This window comes from Anoplopoma fimbria, chromosome 21 (genome assembly GCF_027596085.1).
Source record: "Anoplopoma fimbria isolate UVic2021 breed Golden Eagle Sablefish chromosome 21, Afim_UVic_2022, whole genome shotgun sequence".
Classification (NCBI taxonomy): Eukaryota; Metazoa; Chordata; class Actinopteri; order Perciformes; family Anoplopomatidae; genus Anoplopoma; species Anoplopoma fimbria.
Window position 1 is genome coordinate 17,315,955 of NC_072469.1, and position 15,643 is coordinate 17,331,597.

General features: G+C 41.5%; 2 protein-coding genes across 2 annotated transcripts; both read left to right on the top strand.

Moving 5' to 3' along the window:
• Positions 1–909: 909 nt before the first annotated feature.
• On the top strand, positions 910–12,190 carry dcaf11 (ddb1 and cul4 associated factor 11). Its single transcript, XM_054622863.1, has 15 exons — positions 910–1,108; positions 1,443–1,686; positions 2,915–3,042; positions 5,422–5,540; positions 5,713–5,777; positions 5,988–6,088; positions 6,513–6,659; positions 7,012–7,066; positions 7,456–7,524; positions 7,778–7,835; positions 9,044–9,229; positions 9,463–9,616; positions 10,039–10,191; positions 10,430–10,536; positions 10,829–12,190. The coding sequence occupies exons 2-15, from the start codon at positions 1,457–1,459 to the stop codon at positions 10,904–10,906; spliced, it is 1,650 nt and encodes a 549-aa protein (XP_054478838.1). The 5' UTR covers positions 910–1,108; positions 1,443–1,456; the 3' UTR covers positions 10,907–12,190.
• A 1,388-nt stretch (positions 12,191–13,578) lies between these two features.
• Positions 13,579–15,482, top strand: LOC129111038 (fat storage-inducing transmembrane protein 1). Its single transcript, XM_054623330.1, has 2 exons — positions 13,579–13,909; positions 14,810–15,482. The coding sequence occupies exons 1-2, from the start codon at positions 13,623–13,625 to the stop codon at positions 15,480–15,482; spliced, it is 960 nt and encodes a 319-aa protein (XP_054479305.1). The 5' UTR covers positions 13,579–13,622.
• Positions 15,483–15,643: the final 161 nt, after the last annotated feature.

Genomic DNA, 15,643 nt, shown 5'->3' on the forward strand with positions numbered 1-15,643 from the left:
CAACCCTAGAAAAACGCATTATGATGTCCTGTTAGGTGTGACATCTTCATAGTAAATATGTTTTTCAGGAGGACTGGGCTTATGCCCTCTAGTTTCATTTTGCAAGCCATCCATGATAGCAAATGAATGATCTCTTAACATTTTAAAGCAATGATAAGGGCAGATCATTCTGTCACTTTCACTTATGGGACGAGGAATCTTTCGATATCTTATAATAGAGCTGTAAATCCTAGATGTTTATCTTATGTCTGTCTAACTGGTTTATGCCTGGTTTCTATATTGTGTATGACTTTGTGTTTTTTTGTGTAAAACGATTTTGACAGGTTTCAGTTTAGTATTTTGTTGCTGTATATATATATATATATATATATATATATATATATATATATATATATATATATATATATATATATACATATACATGTATACATACATGTATACATATATATGTAAATCAATGACAGTTATATTATATATATATATATATATATATATATATATATATATATATATATATATATATATATATATATATATATATATATACATATATATATATATATATATATATATATATATATATATATATATATATATATATATATATATATATATATATATATATATATATATATATATATATATATATATATATATATATATCAATGACAGTTCAAAACAAAGCAGTTTATATATATATATATATATATATATATATATATATATATATATATATATATATATATATATATATATATATATATATATATATATATATATATATATATATATATATAATACTGCTTTGTTTTGAACTGTCATTGATTTTCAGTCAAACAGCGCGGCTGATCACGTGACGCGGAAAGGACAGGGGTACGCGCAGGGTTTTTTTCACACTTTTGTAAACAACATGGCGATCCAGGACTGGCCCTGCTAGCCGACCGCTCACACCACACTGTGTTGTCAAACTTCAGCTGTTGTCTGCGTGATAAACGTGGCACGTCGGAGCTCGCAGGGAGTCACGCGTCGGACAAGTTGTTTAGTTCGCAGCGACACGACTGAGAGCTGGACCGACGAGCTGTCAACAACACCGTCTGACAGTCAAACGGTAACGTTGACGCTAAGTGGTTAGCATTCATAGCTAGCTCAACTAAACATGAACCCGTGCATCTGAATCACGACCGGCTAACCTTCAGTGTTCACGGGCTGGTAGATCTATTTGCAGGACAACTAGTTTGCTCTTTTAAAGAAGCAGAAGTGCAATGGCTACACCAGTGTGCGTGAATTGATGTCAGTGCAGCTAACGATAACGCAGCCTGTGACCTGCAGCCATTATGACTACTTAACCTGTGTTTGTCTGTTTCCCACTTGCTGTGTTTGTCTGTCCCCCCCCAAGGTACATCTAAAACTGTCATTTCATAACAACCTGTTCTCCTTGCTAGGCCCTCTTCAGTCTATGGGCTCTCAGTCCAGTTCTGGGATGTCTGGTGGAAGGGGCTCTTCCAGTGGCAACCCAGCTGAGCAGCCTGAAGCATCAGAACCGAACCAGAGCAGCAGCAGCAGCAGCAGCAGCAGCAGTAGCAGCAGCCGGGGCCGCAGGACGGCTGACAGGCAGCAACCAGACATACAGCCAGCATCAGAGGAGGACGTTGACTTAGCTGAAGTGCTGGCTTACCTACTGAGGAGGTGAATTGAGATGATTTTTTTTTTGTATTCAAAAATACAGGCAATATAAATACAACATTACATTACATTACAGTCATTTAGCAGACGCTTTTATCCAAAGCGACTTACAACAAATGTATTCAACATAGGTATTCAAGAGAACTACTAGTCACCAGAAGTCATAAGTGCATCTCCTTTCTTAAACAAGCATCTAAGAGCATAAACCAGAGCAAAAGTAGTGCAGAAACAAACTAATACGAATACAATAAGTGCAACAAACTAATACGAATACAATAAGTGCTACAATAAGTGGAAGGCTCAGGGTAGTACTTCATGAAGAGGTGAGTTTAAAGATGGGCAGCGACTCTGCTGTCCTGACGTCAGTGGGGAGTTCATTCCACCACTGAGGGGCCAGGACAGAGAAAAGCTGTGACCGGGTGGATCGGCCGCAGGGACCTCTGAGCGACGGGGCAACCAGTCGCCCCGAGGCAGCAGAGCGAAGGGGTCGAGCGGGGGTGTAGGGCTTGACCATGGCCTGGAGATAGGGAGACAACAAACTAACTTTTGTACTTCTGGGCCCAGTTTGTTGTTTTGTGGTGATTTGTTTTCACCCATGTGAATAATGTCAGAAATCCAACGGGTCTCAGACATCAAAGATGGGATTGTTGTTTTGTGTCTATGCCAGTCCCTGTTGGGATAGCTTACAAGTATTTTGGGGGAAAAGTGGTTAATCACTTTAACTAGTAGAAGTGCAGCGAGTGAGCAGAACAATAGAAACACCTGTGTGTGTTTACCTAACATAAATGTTAAGGAATTCCAGTTGTTCTGGTCTGTTAGCATATTTGCTTAGCTTGTGTGACTCTATACATTGAAAAGAAGTAGCACCCATCATATCTACGTTAGCTACTATGTAGGTGACGTGTATCTCGACAGTTTATTAGTCACTCTTCAAATGGAACAAAGCGGAAGGAAAGCATATTGTGTTTTACCTCTTTGTCAGGGGAGCAAATAAATAAAACACCTCATTACATTCCAATCTACTAAAGCTCCTGTAAGAGGTGGTAGGGAATTTTCCATCCTTATTCCGTTAGATTTTTTTAATGCTGTTAAAGTGCCTGGGACATTTTTGAATGTTCCTCTGTTAACTACCGATTTTTTGTTCTTCGCTGTAGAGGGTTAGATTCATTTGATCATGTATCGCGATTTGGATTTGTTGGTTTATAAACTAATGTGGTGTTTGTGTGTGCAGGGGCCAGGTCCGGCTGGTCCATGGGAGTGGAGCCACAGGGCTGCAGCTGGTCCAGTCATACTCTGACTCTGATGAGGACAGCGACGGAGCCTGGGATGGTCGGCTGGGTGACCGCTACAATCCACCAGGTAACCTCCTAATGACACCGTTCACTGTCAGGGCATCAAGGTAGACAGATACATTGTATCATGCTTATCCTTGTGAAACATACAGTTTCCACCGACACACTCATTGGAAGGCTTTTGGTGGACTGATAAAACAAAAACATTCACTTTGCTGTATTTATAACAGTGTTTATGGACGGTGTGCTTATTGTTGTCGATGTGTGTATTCTGTTTAGTTGGAATCCCACCAATACCCCTCTAGCAAAATCAGGATGAATCCATGCAAGTCATACACTTTTTTCTGCCACTGCATGCAATATCCAGCTGGGTGAAAATAGTAGCAGGGGACGAGACATATCCTCTCAGAAAAACGTTGAGTGTCAAACTAATGTATTTATTTATGTAAAGGAAAACACAAAATTCAGGGGCCAGGTGACAATTCAAAATACAAATATATAACATACTCTCAGTCAGCCCTCGGCTGCTGCTGCTGCTCTTTTCCTTATGTATGACTTGGACTTCTCTGTAATAAGATAAAAGGATGAAGTTGATAAAACATGCATTGATAGGGATAAAGCATCAGAAATATTATAATCTGTTATATTTGTGATAACATCGTTTTTACTTGCTATATCAAGCATGATACATTGATGAAACATGGTCCTTTTTGGCCGATCTAAGCACTCGTACCATAACGCTACCAATATAGAAGCATCAAAATCCAAGTGGCAGAGTTTTAGTAAACGACGGCTCACTTTAAACCCTCTACTTCAGACTACTGACTAAGATAGTGTACAGTAAATACTTCACACTGCGTTCATCAGTAGTAAGCAGTATAAAACTGTTGAATTGTTTTATTTTGTTTTTATTTTGTCTCAATGCGATTCAAGGTATTTGCTTCAATAGGGCAAGAAGCAACTCACTATAAAAAGAATGAGTAAGAAAGTAGTCGTCTGGAAATGTTTTAATATCTAGCAGACAGCCAGCTCATATGGAGAACCCTGGTCATGTGTCCATGTCTTTCAATTAAATATGTAAATTGTTTTTTAGTAATGCTATTGTCTTGTATTCAGTAAAAAATAATTTGTGTTAAGTAAGCAGTATAATAATAATAATAATAATACTTTAATTTTATATAGCGCTTTTCTAGATACCCAAAGACGCTTTACATAGGGCGAAGACAAACAAACAAACAAAAAGAACACAAAGGAGCAAACAAAACAAACAAACAGAACATTTAAAAAAAAGGAAAACTGGAGAAGCTGTGCGGAATGAGTCATGTAGTGGAGGGTCGGGAGGGAAAGGGAGCAGGGGTTAGCAGGTGAAGGCGAGTTTGAAGAGGTGGGTTTTGAGGGCTTGTTTGAATGATGATAGGGTGGGAGCCTGACGGATGTGGATGGGGAGGGCGTTCCAGAGGGAGGGTGCAGCAACTGAGAAGGCCCTGTCACCCCAGGTCCGGCGCTTGGTCCTGATGGTCTTCAGAGTGTTTGCGCCGGCGGACCTGAGGCAACGGGTTGGGGCGTGGAGGGGGAGGAGGTCTGAAAGGTAGGGAGGGGCCAGGTTGTTTAGGGCTTTGTAAGTAATATTTTAAAGTCTATCCTGTATTTGACCGGGAGCCAGTGGAGGTTGCGTAGGACCGGGGTGATGTGTTCGTAGCGGCGGGTGGAGGTGAGCAGTCGAGCGGCAGAGTTCTGAACATATTGGAGTTTATTGAGGATTTTGTTGGGAGAGCCATAGAGGATGCTGTTGCAGTAGTCGAGTCTGGAGGTTATGAGGGAATGGATGAGAATTTCGGTGGTGGCAGAGGACAGGGAGGGCCGGAGGCGTGCAATGTTCCTGAGGTGAAAGAAGGCAGTTTTGGTGATGTGGTTGGCGTGGGGTAGGAAAGAGAGGGTGGGGTCGAGGATGATTCCGAGGTTGCGGACCTGGGTGGAGGGGGTGACGATGGAGCCATCAATGTTGAGAGAGAAGGTCTGGGCTGAGCGGGTGAGGGAGTTAGGGCCGATGATGAGTATTTCAGATTTATTGCAGTTGAGTTTGAGAAAATTCTGTTGCATCCATGATTTTATATCAGTGAGACAGGTGGTGAGTGGGTGACTGAGGTGATGGTCAAAGGAAGACGTTAAGTAAGCATTTAAAACAAATCAAATCATCTCTTTAAAGTTTTTAAAACTCAATTAACAACTCATAAGTTTACTTTCCTAGTTGGTAGTGAGTCCCACATTTCCACAGTATCATTTGTTAATTATTTGTCAAATGGTCATTCAAGTTTAATTACAATAAATCTATGCAATTTTAGATAAGTCCAGTCATTTGCTTTCATAAATATACAGTAGATATAAAAGTTTGATGTCATGTCGTAATTAATACCAAAACTTGTTTTGTTTTGCGTGATCTTCCTAGTGGACACCCAACCCGACACACACGAAGTGGACCAAAGTGAGATCCGAACTCAGATCCTGCTGGCCACCGGCTCCTTGACCGTGAAAGGCCGCCACAGTTTCACCCACATGCTAACAGAGGTTAAACCGCAGAGATACTTACTACATTATTATACTACATATTACTGTCAACCTAGTTGTCCAAATATTTCAAATTATTTTGTATATTTGAAAATGAGTTTGTATCAGCCAGTTCAATTCCAAATAAATGTTGACCAGTTTGATGTTTTCTGATGAACTCTTTGCTTTTTAGAGGAGGCAAGGCAGATGTAGAGGCTCCAGCTTTTCTCATGGAGAGTGCAGTCGTATCCGCACACAGTAAGTGTTGTCTAAATTATACACATATCCAAAACTGTGTAACACATGTGTCACACATAGGAATAAGAATCAGTTAGTTAAGAAAAAGTGGCAAAAAAACAGTCTTGATGAAGCGTGAACTCTCGATGTATGACATGTGACTGATTTCAGTATATTTGTTTGTGAAAATGTACAATACACTATACGTGATGCTTTTTTTTTCCTTCGCAGTTTTCTGCCAAACTATGTATCCCACAAGGATACGTACCAGCAGAAAGCCTTCTGTGGAGTGTACAGCGAGGATGGCAACATGTTCCTTTCTGCCTGCCAAGGTAAATAACCCATAATTCAACATGAGAACTCAGAGGAACGGAATCCGATATGATAGTGATTCCTAGTGTTTCAAATTGTGTAGACTACCAAATCATCCTGGACATTTGTGTAGTGTCACATACAGAATGTGTGTTTGTGTAGTACTGCTGACATTTTAATCCTCATACCTTTATAATATAATGATGCAACACCAACTATAAGACATCATATTTGAAACGGACTTAGGAATTATTAGAAAATACAATATCTTGTTGCACTGTGTTGAATTTGTTTGTACTTGCGACTTTTTTTACTTACTTACTTTCTGTTTTCTAAGCAAACAATACATTGGAGGGACAACAGGTCTCACCCAGTAACGTCATGTGATAACAGCCATTCGATGTTTGATTGCAATATTTTTTTTTATCCTGATTTTCGCTGCAGACCAGAACATCCGCTTGTACGACACTACCAGGGGCCGCTTTCACTTAAAGCGAACAGTGAAGGCTCGCGACGTGGGCTGGAGTGTCCTGGACGTCTGCTTCACCCCTGACTCACAAAATGTGCTCTACTCCAGCTGGTCCGACTACAGTAAGGCTAACTGTTTTTTTTCTTTTTTTACAAGGCACAGCTATTGATTCCACAGGAACCATCCATGTTATCTTATTGAAATTTGACTGATGCTGCAGTGGCATCAAAATAAATCCGACTCTTGTCCCTGTAACTTTACTTTAGCATTATCATCACAGTTTAGAAGGTGTGCTCTGCATTGCTGTGCACCTTAAACATTGTTCTAAATGTAGGATAAAAGAGCTTAAAAAAATTATAGTAAACATCTTACCAATAATCTTTTGAAAATTCCTGCCTGAAGTAATTGTCCTAAATACTAACCCTCCTATATGTTGTTTTATTCATATGTTCTCTATCTCTGTGTTCCCCGCAGTTCATTTGTGCAGTATAGATGGAGACAGTGAAAACCACACCGCCTTGGACCTCAAGTTAGTGTTTCCCCTCATAGTAACTTATAACATTACAGAGCAGGTAATCTATCATTCCCTACCAGCCGGCCCTCCTCTCCCTTCATTACCATCTGGATGAATGATGCTGTCAGAACTTGTCACCTCAACATCCATCCTTTTCGCTGTGTGTGTGTGTGTGTGTGTGTTACTTTGTTAACTGGAGAGATCATTATTTCAACAAAGCACCACCATTCAACTCACAGCATCCCTAACAATAGCATTGTTTAAAACGTAATGCGTGCCTTCATTAAGCTTTTTGGTGTGAGATGACATACAGTAGACGGTGTAGTTGTGATTCAGTAATGGTGCTACTGCTGCAGTGTCAACCCGCTTGTGTGTGTGTGTGTGTGTGCTGTTGTGCTTTGTAGTCCAGATGAGAGGAGGTTCTGTGTGTTCTCACTGGCTGCGTCCACAGATGGCAACGAGATCCTGGGAGGGTGAGTACAATTTGCTTTTATGTTCCAAGGCAGTGACTGACAGAGTTGAAACCAGGTCTGAAGTCTCTTTCAGATATGTTAATGCAGTCAGCCCTTCTTTTTCTCTGGGTTGTGAATACTTGAATTATTTAGATAAAACACCTTTATTGAATATAAAGCACACTCAGCTAAGCGAGATCAATCGCATTTAACAACTTACAACTATTATGTCTTCACTCTCTCTCTCTCTCTCTCTCTTTCTCTCTCCTTTCAGAGCAAATGACGGCTGCCTTTACGTTTTTGATCTGGAGCAGAATAAACGAACGTTGAAGGTTAGTGAGTGAGTTTGCTGTTTGTGTTTTTGCTCGTGGGCCTGCTTGTACCTTTTTTCCGAGTCGAGGCCACCTCTGTCCGTTTGTGCCTCATCCTGTGATCAAGGTGATTAAGACCTGAAAGTGTGCCGGCTCACATAAAGTTTCACACCGCCCTGTAATGTAGCAGCAGAGTCCAGCTCCACCCTGCAGTGGGACAGGGGGGTTAAAACCTACCTCCCTCTTCCTCCCACAACCCCCCTCTGTGTAGCAGTCAGTATCTGGCCTCAACCATCTGCTCCACCACTGTATATGCTCTTTCACATACTGTCCCTCTTATTACTTCAACATCAGTCTCTGAACTTGTTCATTTTGCTATTTTTTTCAAAATTTTCACTTTAAGGAAAAGTCTGGTGGTCGTCTATATTTCGCTAATTGTTAACAAATACCATGAAAAGACCAAAACCAAAAATAAACTCATTCTATCTACATGTATTGTCTCTAACCCTGATTTATCTTACTCTTCTGTGCCATAGAGCTCCATTTCTAAACTTCTAAAAACACACCAATGAGCCACAGTGGTAGACTGGGTGACATGCTACTTTATAACAATAGACATTGCACTCCCACACCTTACTGCTGCTGTTAATACCCACTAGATCACCAAAATAGTGGGAGAAAAATAGTCCCCAACAAATGCTCTATTAAAAAACGGTTCTCTGTGCATCTTCCAGCCACATGCAGCTCAATCAAGTGCCTCTTAGTTCAAGGACAGACAAAGTCAGAGCGAAAAAAAAAACAGCAATGATTTGAGCTTTTACTTTAATAGCTGAAATGAAGTGTGTGGCATCAAGTAGGACCGATGCGTGATGCCATGTGGCCACACTTCCAAAACTTGTTTGTCGCACTTTTCTTCTCATCTGCTGCAGAGAACTGTACTGATAATATATTTTTCTGAGCCTCAGTGTCCTTCAGTCTTGCATAAAAATGTGTTTTCCATTAAATCATAAAATATAAATCATAAAATTTCATAAAATAGGAAATAGTTCTGGAGACGTTTGTGTCTGTCACGAAATTTGACGTACACACCGACATGCACACAGACAAAGACACTTTCACACAAGAATGTATACTACACACTGTCTATCACCAAAGAACTGCACACACGCTCACTGGCATGCTCACACTCCAGACAGAAACACTGACTGTCTTTCTGTTGTGCTCGTCAGATTGATGCCCATGAGGACGACGTGAATGCGGTGGCGTTTGCCGACAGCTCGTCCCAGCTGCTCTTCTCTGGCAGCGACGACGCGCTGTGCAAGGTGTGGGACAGACGGACGCTGCGGGAGGACAGACCGCAGCCTGTCGGACAGCTGGCCGGCCACCGAGACGGCATCACCTTCATCCACAGCAAGGTGGGGGGGGCGAAGGGAGGAATGCTGCTGGTGTTTTATCAATCTGTCAATGACAAGTTCCCTAAAGCCTCATGGGTGGTTGGATCTGATCGATGATTGGTTGGAAGTAGATTAATTAAATGCTAATATTATCCCAGTGTAATGTGTCTTCAGTCTGATGTATTGGTCTAACCCTGGGGATTTTTTTATTTTCTTTAATTTGGTCCTCCTCTCCTGTGTCATGACTATTCCAGGGTGACGCACGCTATCTGATCAGCAACTCAAAGGACCAGTCCATCAAGCTCTGGGACGTCAGGAAGTTCTCACCCAAAGAGGGTTTGGCAGCTTCCCGCCTGGCTGTCACCCAACAAAATTGGGATTACCGCTGGCAGCAGGTTCCCCAGAGAGGTGAGGGAGAGAAGGAAACGATTGGGAAAGAGGAGAGAGGGAGCAACTGGTGGTGACACTGAGTGAAGAGGGAGGAGAGGTGAAGGGAAGTTAGAGGACGAGAGGAGGAGAGGTCTCATGGAGGCAGAAAAGAGGAGGATTTAAAGATGAAATGACGGTTTAAAAGAAGGGAGAAAGGGGAGAGAGGGCCAATGACAGAGAGGTGAAACGTGGGTGTGTATGTGTGGGGAAGGTAAGGGGATATGACAGTATTTAAACCACACATAGAGAAATTACAGACTTTTTTCACCAGATTATAGATGTTTAGGATGTCAATTAACTCTGTATTTCTGAGTAAATTGTACCCAAACTAATGTGAGGTAAATTATGACTTCTGAACATGATTTCAGGTGATTTCTGAAAATACTATGTGTCCCTTTCAGCCCTGAAGAGACACAAGCTGACAGGCGACACCTCGGTGATGACCTACCGTGGACACGGCGTTCTGCACACCCTCATACGCTGCCGGTTCTCTCCGGAGTTCACCACTGGACAGAGGTTCATCTACTCCGGCTGCTCCACTGGCAAAATCATCGGTGAGTCTCAACGTGTGCCGCTGCGTGTGTCTGCCATGTGTAGTTGGGTTATTCCTATAAGATAAGATAAGAGATAAGATAATCCTTTATTAGTCCCGCAGGGAAATTTGCAGGATTATAGTGACTATAGTGTGCAACATGGAAAATCAAGGCAGTCCTGATGCAGATGGGATTGACTAAAGGGACACTATAGACTGTACATAGCTAAATATTTAGAATTGTTTGTGTGTTTGTACAGTTTATGACGTGCTGACGGGCGCCGTGGTCTCCAGACTGTCGGGTCATGACGCATGTGTGAGGGACGTCAGTTGGCACCCGTACGAGGACAACATCGTCAGCAGCTCTGTGAGTGCCGTTAATGCAAAGTGTTCACCTGGAGTTGATGTGTAAAAGCTTTTCATCATAAATATTACATTAAAAATGTTTAAAAAACCAAAAGTAAGAAGGTTTAGATTGGAAGTAAACCAGACAGTGTTTTCTCCAGCAACGGAGTACCATGGACTTAACTTGATATGTCTTCGTAGTAATAGTAGTAATACAAAATAAATGACTGTTTAAAGTAAATGGGAATGTCAAATTAAACGTCAAGGTATTTTAGCTCTGATCGCTCTGCTCCTCTTCCTGTTTCCATCCACAGTGGGACGGAGCGGTGCGAATGTGGGAGCACAGACAGACCCATCCGCTAGAGGAGGAGAGAGAGCGGGAGAGAGACTGACAACGGGAGAAAGACCTTTAGACAGCAAGAGAAGAAGAGAGACAAAGGAGAAGATGTCGGAAGAAGTGACATCACCACAGAAGGGGCGAGGCTGGCCTTAACACAGGAAGTCTATACGCTCAGAAGGACTGGGAGAGACTTAAATATTTTTTAAATTCAATGCTGGATATTAATGATTACAGTTATAGCGTGGTTGTGAAGTGTTCATTTGGAAGGCATCATAGCCTTACATTGTCAAGAGCAGTTTAGGACACAGTGGGTCGGCCTACTTCTGTTTCTTTGTTGTTTTTTTCGCCTCACTGTTTTGCGCAAAGTCAACAACAGGCCAAAGCTTTTGAACTTGGCCTGAAACACTTCACAAAAATGTGCTAAAGCTGGAAATGCTAAGCACTGCACTTACTTAATGAGCTATTGAAATTTAATGATAAATTAGTTATATAAAAGTCAATGTTGGATAATGCAGGGAGGAACTGGCGATGATGATTCTGTATAAATGTATAGTATTTTAATGGTATGTGCATTCAGGGAGTGTATTTAGAAAGTTGTCAGTGTGCTGATTTGGACTCTTGACCTTGCTGGTATGAATAACACGAGCTCTGTCCTATTTGAGGGGCCGTCACGTTCAAGGTCCACATTTAAAGGCTGATTCTTTTATAATGATCCAGTACATGTCACTGCCCGGAGGTTACCATTGGTCCATGTCTTGTTCAGCTGTTCAAGGGAAACCTCCTGTGTTCCGCTGTGTTCAGTTTCCGGTATTGGATATTGACAGCATACCAAGATGACAAAGACACCCCAAACTCCCTTAGCATACTGAGTCTCGTCGTTTTACTGTCGAGCTCACAATGATTTTATGTCCTAACCTCTTTAGGTCACCTTAAGTCTGCGGTCTTAGTCTAAGGTCTTATTATTGATCCTGGGTCAGCACTCAGCTCTGTAAACACAAGCCCTGAGAAAAAGAAAAAAAGAGTGATTGGTTGCCCACTATAAACCTGTGATCAGTTTAAAAGATTGGAATGTGTGTGATAATATGTTGAGGTCGAGACTTGGTGAAGGGACTGGGGATGTGTGCGTGGATCAAAACTTACACACTGATCTGTTTATGCAATTTTCAGGTGTTTATATCAAAGCCCATATTTCACTCTCAGACCGTTGTTTTACAGTAACAATAAAACCTTTCAATGTATCGCCACAACCCAAAGCTTTACGCTGAGTAATTGCTGCTCCTATTAAGAAGAAATGACTTTGTTAAATGTTTTTCAATTTGCTTTATAAGGCTTTAAACCTGCAAATTATGTGACACTGCAATTTCACATCATATCTTGTTAACAGTGACATAAATGGAGATAAGTGTCAATTTGCACTAACATAACATTCCGTCACAGTTAACTGACATCACATTCAGTTTCTTTTGCCAGTAGCACATAACAGAAACCTTACAATTCGCTACCTCTGCTAGCTACAGCAAGCAAAGCAGAGTTGCTTCAAGGTCGTTGTTATGACAGCAATGCAGTTAAGTGGTCTAAAATTAGACAGATTCTTTGGCATGCACGGTTTCATTTACACTTACTGTTCCTGCTTAATACAATACTTAACACACCAACACTGGGGGGTAATAATGTATCATCTCAGCTCCAGTTTCAGTGAAAGGAAAAGGTCTTGAGATCATTTATCAGGAACAGGAGGACACAACTCAGTAAAACTTAGCTGACTTCAGCATTTGAATAAGTGAAAAGCCAAATGTAAGAAAGTTACAGAAGATGTCCAAGCACCTCCCCTTACATGGAATGACGTGTTTTCTTAGCACTCAGAATATCCTTACACTGTTCAAACTGAGTCCTTTAAAGAAAACAAACTGTTCACATGTGGACTCCAGCAGTACTTCTCTTGGTATGGTGTCTATGTATAGTAGTGGGACTGGATGTCCTGCCTTGTAAAAACAGTTCTAGTGTGTTTTATTGAGCATAAATCCCACAGAAAGACTAAATTAACTAAATTTGGCTCTGGGAGTTGAAGAGGTTTAGGAGGCTCTGGCTTGGGAACTGGGCCTGGAAATAAAGAAGACTGGAAGAGCTGTGAGAAATGCAGCTGTTCCTGGCGCCAAATGCAGACTGGCAACAGTTTATAACTTAAATTAGTTTTGGCTCCAACAGCTGATTCTAAGAATGGAGAGACTCAAGGAGAACCAAAGAAGGAGCCAAACGATTCATTTAATGTCAGAATGATTCGTTACGTAGGAAAAGACAAGACTTTTTTTGATGCAAAATGCAAATTTATTTGCAACACACCTGTAAGTCTGATTGCAAAGAAGTTGTTTAAAGCCATTATACAAAATTTGTGTTTTTGTATCCATCAGTTTCCAGCTTTATGGATCAAATTCACAAAGCATTGGATCATTGTTTTGAGAATAATGAGTTACAGCAGCAGCCATTAGCATGTCCACACTCTGAGTCTGTGTCTGTGATGGGGGAGGGCTTCTGAGGGTTAAGGGGAGAGAGGGGTTGTATTTTTATAAACCATGTGTTCTCCTGAACGCCTGACAGTGATAAAGTAGAAAGGCTGCCAGAGTCGAGCTGGAGTGCCTTTCAAAGACAAAAGAAAGTGAGGCAGACTCAAACACAAGGCTCTAATTGGACTGGAAGAGAGAGAAAAAAGGGAAGACACTGTCAAAATTCAATCCAAAACTACAAAAGGTGTCATCGAGAAGCAGATAAACATGGATGCAGAGACTGAAAACTCCTCAAATGGCTTCTCACCAGAGATCAACTTGGAGAAGTTACACAAGATGGCTGCAGAGGTGATTCTTGTGGGAAAATTCCTCCTCAGACTCCTGAATGCTGCTCTGGTGTTTGTGACCAATTTACTGGCCAGGATTTTAGGAAGCAGCCTGCTCAGACGACATTTCCACCTGATGCTGTCTGCTTTGGTTCTGTTTGGTCCTCTGCTGAGTTTCTGGGTGTCAAAGTACAGCATCTTCGCCAACAGCAACAACTACCTGTACAGGTACTGCATGGTTGTGTTTCTACTCCTAAATGGACATTTCATGTTTATAACTAGTTGCCACTGTTAGAAATGAATATTGAATAAAGTGGCTGCATGATTTTCAGCTGCACCTGCATTCTCCTTTAAAACCTGGCACATTGAAGAAGATAGTGACACCAAATATAGTGAAGTAGGTATATTCATTCATATGGATTATATGCTAAATGACATTACATAAATCAAGTCATTGCCTACTTTGGAAGAGTCTATAAACTGTCAATCATTACTTTTTTAGGAATAGAGGAAGAATAATTTATTTTATTAATCCCAGGGATATTCTTTTTTTTCCCCTCACAAAAAATAAATGTAAACAAAAAATATAAATAAAAATGTAAACAATCAGTATCAATAATGCATTAATGCTACAGATACTAGCAGCACAAGTGAAGGTGCATTTTAATTTACACGCTCACTTGCGGCCACTGTTCAGTTAGTTATTTCAATGGTATGTTTATTGGTGTTTATCAAACCGCACATTTTAAAGTAAGTTGTAAGTAAATACAACTTTATACATGAACTAAATGCCCATGAGGCTTTTTTGTGAAGGTTATTCAGTGCACTTGGTCTGATATAACTCATGATGTGTGAAGCCATTAGCTAATCCATCATTCATCCTTTGGCAGAACAAGTTTGAGTGGATTCATAAAGATGAACGTACAAACTTGTCTTTACCTTCAACTGTAACAAATCCATTGCTGTGCTGTTTATATGTTGAACTATGTGAACTGTCTACCTTGTAAAGTTCTAGTGGATTCGACTGGCTGGGGCAAAATTATTATTATTATTATTGCATTATTGTAATGTCTTATTACAATTTATACAGTGACGTATCATGCAACACTGATGTCTGCCCTCTTGCAGGAAGTTCTTGAAGTCCACTTGGGGTTGGACCTGCGTCTTCACAGGTTCCTTCATCGTTCTCCTCTCCATCTCAGCCCGTCACTCCCCTTCTCTCCTCCTCCGTCACCTCTCTCGGATGGGAGTTGTCGGGTTTCTCTGGTGGGGCTGTCGCCGTCTCCTGACCTTGCTGGAGGATGCAGCAGGAATCTGTTATGAACCCATGACCCCCGGCCAGGATATTCAAGGCTCCGCCTCCTCCATCCAGCCCCTACTGCTCCTGCATGAAGGCCAGTCCAAAGCCTCCTGCCTCAGATTCAACATGGTGTGGAGAGGTTACGAAGTATCCCAGGACGTCCTCATTGTCTGCTTGTGTTGCCTGCTGCTTGTGGAGGAAATATCCGTCTTTAGTCTTCACCTGGCTCAAACAAAGGCTCTGCAGAGGTCTCCTGGGGCCCCTTTACGGTTCATCTTCCTCCTGTGTGTATTTCTGCTCACTGTTTGGATGTTCCTGCTGATTTGTTTGCTTGCACACTTCCCCAAGTTCCCCTCCCAGCATCTGGGAGGAGCTCTGGGCTACCTGGTATGGAGAGGACTCTATCAAGGGTGGTACAGACTCAAACCGAGCTGGGCCTGTCCTGGTTTGCCGGGAGAGGAACTGTTTACCACCAAGGACATCCACAAACAGCCTCAGTAGTATGAAACTCTTAGTAGATAATGTTTTGGTGATGCAAGTTTTTGGGATAACTTGAGCTCAGCCTCAAGTTATGGAGTGTAAGAAGGCTTTAGATTAGGGGAAGTGAATATATATCACCTCTAAAAATACCTTGACAACATACTTGCCTCTGGCGTCATAAA